Here is an 8,514-nt window from a genome sequence, read left to right as displayed (position 1 = left end):
AGGGTTCAATATCAGAAATCCAGAAACATTTTACTTTAGAAATGTTAATAAGACAGGCATGAAAAGTATGTTGACCAATACTAAACAGATCTATTCTGCGACCTTTTATGCTCAGTTATGCACATTGGGGTTTAAGTTTTGGAAAGACAACATTGAGACAAAAACTGTCTGGGGCACAAAGGACTGGCAGGTACAAGGTCTAGAGGCATTATTCAGAGCCTGCATCATCCCAGAACAAATGATGTTTTAAAATGACACTGTTCAACAGACATCTTGTCTTGGCCCTGCTAAGATAGAAGACTTAAACAAACCGTCCATACCTAAACCCACATCGGAGAGTAATAGAACTACAGATGAGGAGGTAGACGTAAACTATATTTTACAACAGAACAGAACTAATCCTGATTGGAAAAAATGGTTAATCTGGTCCACAGACATGAATATCTGTCAAAATAGATTCCTGAACAAGACACAAGGGTTTACAGTAACTAGGCCAGATCCAAGATATGTCCAGAGACAACATCCAGGGATAATAACAACTTACAGTGTAGGAAAACTATGCCTTGAGTGGCTGCAGAAATCCACACTTCCAGAAATAAAACAACACTTATCTTTGTTTAAAGATGGCGTTGACTTACGAGACTTCTTAGTTGGACCTCGTAATCCACGTCATAAACGTTTCATATAAGCCGGTATATACGCTGCTTATAATGAAGCATGGAAAGTCACCCAAATGGAAACAGCTGAAAGAATATGAGCAATTGATTGTATTAATTTAGAGAAAGCACTCTCTGTAGTTGACAATGGGTTAACAACTCTGTCATGCAGAATTTATTCTTTGGACAGCATTGTATCCTCTGCCATAGACATAATGGAACAGGACTTGCTAATATTACAACATGGCCAGTCTCAATTACGTTCTATAATGCTGTTAGGCTGGACGTTACAAAACCTTTGTTCTGGCTATGTGCCTTGGCGTCTAATCAACACTACGTCATTGTTTACTGTATTTAACCTTACAGATAAACAAATCTCTTTGGCACAGAGGGGAGCAGACTATACGGTGCAGAGCATAGAAAAACTTGAGAGATTACCATTGACCGTTTATGAGAAACCATCAGTTAAATGGATAATACATGGCACCATCATGATACCAGTGACGATTTTCCAGTTTCAGTATTGCTTAAAACACATACCAGCAGGCCTGTATGAAAGATTGGGTCAAGAATACATTAAGTCGACCTGGGATTTACCATACACACACAAATGTTGGAGTGGGGGAAAGGAGGTATTTCTTAGTGGTAAAAATTGTAAAAACTCACTAAGCGGTACACTGTTGTGTCAAGGTATTAATTTACATGGAGCCTGCGAGGGTTCTTCAAATAAACTTTCTTGCCACCTTCAGGGTTCGCCCACAGCGGTGATAGATCCAATTTTTAGGCAGCTTTCCAATGGTAGCTACATAATGTTAAATGATCACAGCTGTTGTGGAATTATGCCAGCAATAGCCTATCTCGTTAGTGTGTCAGCCAGGGTCACTTGTTGTATGCAAGTATTGTTTCCTAAAACTAAGACAGACGGGGAGTCGCCGCTATGGCCTTCACTGAACATCTCTTCTATACGAATTGATACTTTAAGCAGAATGAAAGCCATTCTTTTACAGAAAACTGTGCCACTGACCTCGTCCAGAGACGTATGATCTGCAAGTTGCAAGGGCTTCTGCAGAGATAACATAACATAACATGTGTATTTGTAAGGCGCACGTTCACCACTACGGGTATCTTGGTGCTGAATAACAGATGTTTGTTGTTACACAACTCAATGGTACTCATTTTATCGACCTCAGATGGATGAAAGGCTGTGTGGACCCGCCGGGATTTGAACCTGTGACCATGAGGTCGAACACAGACCCCTGCAGTAGACGCATTAGTCCACTGAGCCACCAGACCCGGCTACATGCATTATTATCAACAAACTGCCCAATACATTTCGCAGAAATGTTAGGTCGTATCTTAAACATGACTGATACAAGTGGTATTTTACATGTATTTAAAGCGATTTCTTCATGACCGATAGCTCCGTTTGAAGCAGTCCTAGGCAATTTTCCAAACTTCGTGCACTCTGTGTTCGGCTGCCTGACTCGTAGCGGGGATTCTATTTTTGTTCCTTCAGCTCTGATATGTCAAAACCAGTCACCAACGATACCCAGATTACCATGGAAAATGCTCTTCTGGCGATGTAGTATCGTGAACGCATAACACAGATCCTTGGCTTGGCTCATTTGAGAGATCTGAATACCACATGGTTCCTGTCATTCAGACCAATCTGGCAAGATTGTATCTTACCTGTTCTATGATGCCTGCTTTGTGGAGAGGAATGCGTGTTAGATATCGGTCTAACACTACCATCGGCAATGCCAAGAGATGTTGACGCATTACTGGGTCCGGTAACTGCTCATGTGTTGTGTTGCCCCCAACGGCTACCAATCCTGATGACGGCATTCACTGAGATCTCACCAGCAAATCCAGCTGAAGGAGAGATACGTGGACCAACAGGCACACAGGTACCATCTGCTATGAACATTGCTAACGCGACTGACACTGACTGCGATGCTTCACATCTGTGTACAATTGATCTTCTTAATGAAGTGGTTTAACTTTCATCTACAGTGGTAGACTATTTCTTTGGCAGCCTAGACGATTTAATGTTTTCTCCTGACACCGAGAATAACTTTTGAAGTTAGCACACAGCGTTCTATGAACTCTGAATTCGACCTTCGCTTTTTCATAACAAAGGCTTCTAAGTTTGGAACTCTATTTCAGTATGATTTAATTTGATTTTTTTTTACTACCTTTCCAAAACTGAACTTTGGCACAAAGCAATCTGCTTAAAGTAGAACTATTCTTAGAGAACAAGAATTCTTTGAATACTTCCTTGGAACAATTTTGACCTTATCTACAAACTAACACAGTTTATATATTCTGCCATGAGATGGTCTCGAATTTTTTTCTCTGTAACTAAGAGCCATTTCATAAATGTAATATCATGATTGATTGGGTTAGCATTTCCCATATTACAATAACATAATTTCCTTTTTAATGCGTACTATGCAAATGCTAATTTTTCCGTGTGCAACCATTTCAAATGCATTTTATATGTATTTTTTGGGGTTGTAAACACATGATCTAGATTATATGTTTTAGTGCTTGATCTTAGATGAACATGATAAATTGGAGTGGGTGTTGTGTACCATTTTAGGACCCTATTGTAATTTTCCCGATTCATGCCATTATATAGGTATAAAACACCATATCCTTATATAGGCATAGAAATCATAACCATATTTGGCCTTAGCTCATGCAGTCCAAATATGGCAGGGATACTTCTACTAGTTCCGAAAATCTACAACGATTTCTTGGAAAACTGCTTCAGCTGCCGGGGACTTCCCCTTGCTCGAGAACTGACTTGTCCAAGAACTCATGGAGTTTTCAAAGAACTGAGACTCTTATGACTTTATTATGTCCACCTTTACGTGAAACTCTGTAACTTTAAGGTATAAATATGCCCACACTTGCCTTAGCAAACACACAGTGGTTTAGAGAGGTTCGACTATCTACTTGCCCGACGCATCCTGCTACAGCAAGTGCCGAAGGAAGCTGACCCTCTAGCAGATGCAATGAGAGAGACGCTGTCTTTTCTCCTGCCGAGAAATCCATCTCCAGTGTTTCCAAGCTCCCCTTGCGGGGTGTTGGGAAATCGAGTCCTGAGCCTGACCTTCATTCTAACCAAGGGTACGGAGCTGATTAGACCCTAAGAGAAATCTTGGACAGATTCTTGGCAAAAGAATACTATATTTATTCTACACCTCACTTACTTCTTCCCTCGTACTAAGCTTAGGTTAGGTACATCGGGGTAGGCGTATTTTAGAAGCACTAGTTGAGTACTTTTAGCCTCTGTTATTTATGTATGTATTTATTTATGGTTTAGGAAACATACAATGCTCTTACAGTATTATTTTATTCTACTCTTTCTACTGTATGCATTATATTTTGCAACCAGTTTTACGATTGTAGCAGTTAATTTTTTAATGCTTGAGAAAGAAGACTGTTCAATAAATCCTTTTATTGAAAATGCCCGTCTATCTATTTTCGCGGCATCTCTGGTGAAATGAAGCATGCACGATTGACTGAGTAAAATATCTATTTTTTCCAAGACTCTGAAGATCAGTTTATTCTTGGGGAAACAAAGTTGTCATATTTATGCGGTTGTCAGAAACGAATCCCTTCCTGTTTATTCGAGAAAGTTTCTAGTGACCTCTGAGTCTAGTATATTCGATAGAGACCTAGTCGACATAAGTCCTACGTCACATCTATAGGATATATTATTCCAATGTGCAGAGCCTATTGGGAATATAGGAACTACACTACATTAGGGGTGGGCGGAATTTGCGTAGTTGCGTTAGGTAAAGATAAGCGAAACAGTAAAAAATCTCCGCGAACAAGCAGAAATATAGCGAACACACGGAATAGCTTGTTCGCAATGCTTTTTTCCTGCTCGCGATCGCTGTTTGTGTGCTCGGGGAGAAACATCACGCGAACACGCATTTTGAGAACGCGAACAAGCAAAAAATTCCACGAAGCCGCAGAACGCAGACTTTTTGGCAATTTCACAATTTTCGCGGAACACAAAATTGCCCAAATACCGCCCAGGCCTAGTATAAATATGACAAATGTATGGATTTTGGAATGCTCCAACTGGTTATGAGTGGAAGCTCTGGGCAATTGAAACAGCAATTGCCTTGCATTATTTTACTTGCTGGTTGGCTGTTTTGTATTAAACGCATGTTAGACTTCATTGGCTATCCCAAGAGCGGTGCTTTTATTTTGCAGTGAGAACAAATGGAAAGAACTGTAAAGTAAAGGAGGCCAATGGTCAGCACACTATCGAAAATAATCAGACTGTTGTCAACTTTAAAAGGCAAATTTCACCTTTTTAGAATGAAAAATAGATCCCAAAAAAGTAGCGGTAGAACTCAAAGAAAGAAATCCAGCATGGCAGTCCCTACATTCATGTATTACTGTTGAAATAAGCTCACAACATGTACTATAGGATACAGTCACCCAAAACAAATGTAATTTGTGCTTAAAATGAAGTAGTTCAGTGATGTTTAATAAAACTATCATCTTGGTGCCAGCCTGAGTACTGGAATTTTTTTTATAGCAAAATGCACAATTTCTTAACTCCTACACTACCTTTTCTTCCATTGGATACAGGATAAAAGAAGCAGTAATTAATAACAAAATCTAAAAAAACACACAAAGGCACTTTTCTGCTGCACAATGGTAACAAAACAAAATCGAGACAAGAGGAAACTGAATTGTGCTGTTTTTATTGTGTTTTCAATGGAGAAATACATCATCTGTTTACAAAATAGCTCTTGAAAAATACAAGGAATACAGATACTATAAAACAAAGCAAACTCCAGTCATGAGACACTACGTACATCATGCGAAAGCAACAGTCTGATCTCCAGATTATGAAAACTATATTTAAGAGATTGTGACACCGAAAATACTACGTTTCTAGCCTGGCAAAATCGTTGTTGAGGTGCATGAGTTAAACTGCAAATCTGTCAATGGGTAAACAAATGACAAAAATAAATGTGTGCCCAACAATGTTGGCCTAAATTTAATAGCTACATAATACGCACAGACATCTTAGACTCGTAACTGTTAGAGTAATCTTTTTCACCTCTGTTTTCTTGTATTGTGACCCGGTAGTGGAAGAATTTTAAATAGGGAAACCAACTGTTTTGCATTCTAGAACTTTAGATACAAGGGAGTCATGAACAAAACACTAAAAGACTGCCCAGGCTATTAAAATTATTTTACATGTCCGTTCAAAGTACTTGTTTTCGTTTATATTTTCAAAAGGAATAACATTGATGAGCATGTTGAAGGGGGGCACACGATGGTTTTCATAAACATGCTTTTCAACCTGAAACTCCCTTCAAGCAATATCTAAATCATGAGACAAGAGATATGCATTTGTTTTATCTACATCTGATGGTACTATCAACAGTTCTTTTTTTTCTACACTGTCAGCTCTGTTAGTCTGTATAATTGAACAAAGAAAAAAGAGCAGATAATGCAGGGTTATACGTGCATTTGCGAGATTTGTTGGAATGAGGATATTTTTAAATATATTCCGTGGAGTTCAAAAGGTGATGGCTATTGACAACACTTGATAACTAGCACAAATTATAAAACGTTTATTAAAATCTATGGGTCAGGGAAGATGCAAGAGGACTTTTAGTTGTATTTAAAATACTAAATAGTTTAATGCAGAAAGCACCATTACAGAGTTTACAAAAAGTTATTTCATAGTTAGTGCTAAACTTCCCATCAAGGCAAGATGTGTCATGAGCACAGATTATGAGCTATGACTTTTCTCAGCAATGGACCAATTTTGGCGATTGCTTCACAGGTGCCCACAAAGCTTTTTTCATCATATATTGTACACTGCATGTCCTGAAGGAAAAGCTTTCATGTACATTGCTTTTGATGCCACTTAGGGTATAAAAGCTGGAAAAAATACACGAGGGAAAACAACTTTTTTCATGTATGGTTAGTTGAACTCCTATCAAAAGAAAGCTAATTTTACAATGTCCACAGATCTGTATGCATCAAAATAATTACATAAATTAAAACAGAGCAAAAATACGTATCTATTTTCCATAAACACTTCCCTGTTATCTTCTCAGAGTGGGGACAACCCTTTGAAATTTATAACCTATTTTTAGAGAAGATACTGCGTTGTCTTTTTGATTAAGTAAGCAGGTTCTTTATATAAATACAGTGACACTTTCACAGGTGCCCTGTACGAACTAATTTGTTCATTACCAGTATAAACCTTTTAAGGAAGCAACAAAAAAAGATACGATACTACAGATCTAAAACTAGTCCTACCCCTCCAGTTAAAAAAATGAAAAATTACATAAAAGTGCATCATCGGCTGAAAGATTTCTTACGTCAGATGTATTGCAAATAAACAATCTATCCAAAAAGTGTCTAGCATAGACAAATTGTTTTTAAAGGCAGTTATTCCACAAAATATTCAAAATGTAACTGTTGCCAACACAGTAAATTATCCTGCTTCACATACTAACCTGGACTTCAGGCAAAGCGGTGATGACAGCCCAGTGTGTGAGCTTCAGAAAATATGCCTAAATCCATTTTTTAGTCACGTTCTAGTCTTGTAACCTCGGTTCTTTTTTTAGCAGTTGAAGACATGTTGAGCTGGCAAATATGGTTTATGGACCCCTGAGGTTTTTTACATTTTCTTATCGATTCAATTTCAGTTTTATTGAATTCTTGACAACGAGGATAGGATTTTCTGGGAGAGCTGGGATATCCGAGAGGTCTGTACTTGATGATCTCTGGAAAATTAAAGAAACAAGCATCCGATAAGCTCCAAAACATAGCCCCATCTAGATTGTTCCATTGATAAAACGATTTAAGATTACAAGGCCTTTTTAGAATAGGTTATCTTCAACAATTTTACTTTCCAACACATACAAACACATTTAAACTTCTATTTACATCCTAAAAGACACTGGTATTCAAACGGTGATCGTAGGACTGAGACGACTGCGACGAATTAGGCAGGCTGCCTTTTCAGTTACTGTCCAGAAAGGGGAACTCTGGTAACCAATCGAGTTAATAAAAAAAGTTTTACTTAAGTGTCTAATTAGTGCGCCCACCATAGGATGCTTCGAAAATGTTTACTCAACGCTTGCTTTAGTAGGAACTATCATTTTTGGAAGCTGGTATTTCTACAGCACACGTGATCCTGAAGATTTGACTGTTCGTTTACACATAATATAACATGGAAATAAGTTTGAGCATCAAACTAATCACATCAAATATTGCACGTCAAAATGCGATTAACACATACAGACCTCCTGAGATCCATGCATGCACTTAAATCCTTGATTATCCATATGAGAGTCATATGCGTCCGAACCACTTCTCTTCTTCAAAGGGAACACCTACAGGCTAACTGTAAAAATCTTTTCATTTTTGCAGCCTATCTTGCCCTCATTTTTCTCCTGTATAGTCATTTACCTCTGACAGAGCTTTGCAGCTCAGAAGTGTCTAAGTCTTGATTCAGACTGGGAATTGCCCACCACCTAGTCCCCTTCCCTACCATGAAAATGTGTCCTCCTGATTCGACTCCTTGCCCATGTGATGGCCAGAGCAAGTAAAGCACTGTGCACTTTATGCTGTTCTGTGGTTTCTATGCTGGTTTTAGAAGTTACTACTTAAAACCACTTGCTTGCGTAAAGCAATGGATCGCATATTACTGCCTAAAAATATTTGTCCAAACTTAATTATGCTAGAGTTTGTCTTAATGTAGCACAATTTATTACACATGCAATTAGTAGAAGTAAAATTATTGTTGTACTGACATAGCGATGACCCTAATATGATTTTAAACGGACATTGTACTCCT

At 38.3% G+C, this 8,514-nt stretch overlaps 1 protein-coding gene across 1 annotated transcript in view; it reads right to left on the bottom strand.

The window, feature by feature from the left end:
* Positions 1-5,373: 5,373 nt before the first annotated feature.
* The window catches only part of PAPOLA (poly(A) polymerase alpha), a 701,574-nt gene continuing 698,433 nt past the window's right edge, over positions 5,374-8,514 (bottom strand). The window contains exon 22 of the mRNA XM_078660129.1: positions 5,374-7,438. Within this exon, the coding sequence (XP_078516255.1) occupies positions 7,343-7,438 (96 nt within the window). The 3' untranslated portion in view covers positions 5,374-7,342. The remainder of the gene's footprint in view (positions 7,439-8,514) is intronic.

This window comes from Lissotriton helveticus, chromosome 9 (genome assembly GCF_964261635.1).
Source record: "Lissotriton helveticus chromosome 9, aLisHel1.1, whole genome shotgun sequence".
In the NCBI taxonomy this organism is placed as follows: Eukaryota; Metazoa; Chordata; class Amphibia; order Caudata; family Salamandridae; genus Lissotriton; species Lissotriton helveticus.
This window is presented reverse-complemented; position numbering and strand designations above follow the sequence as displayed.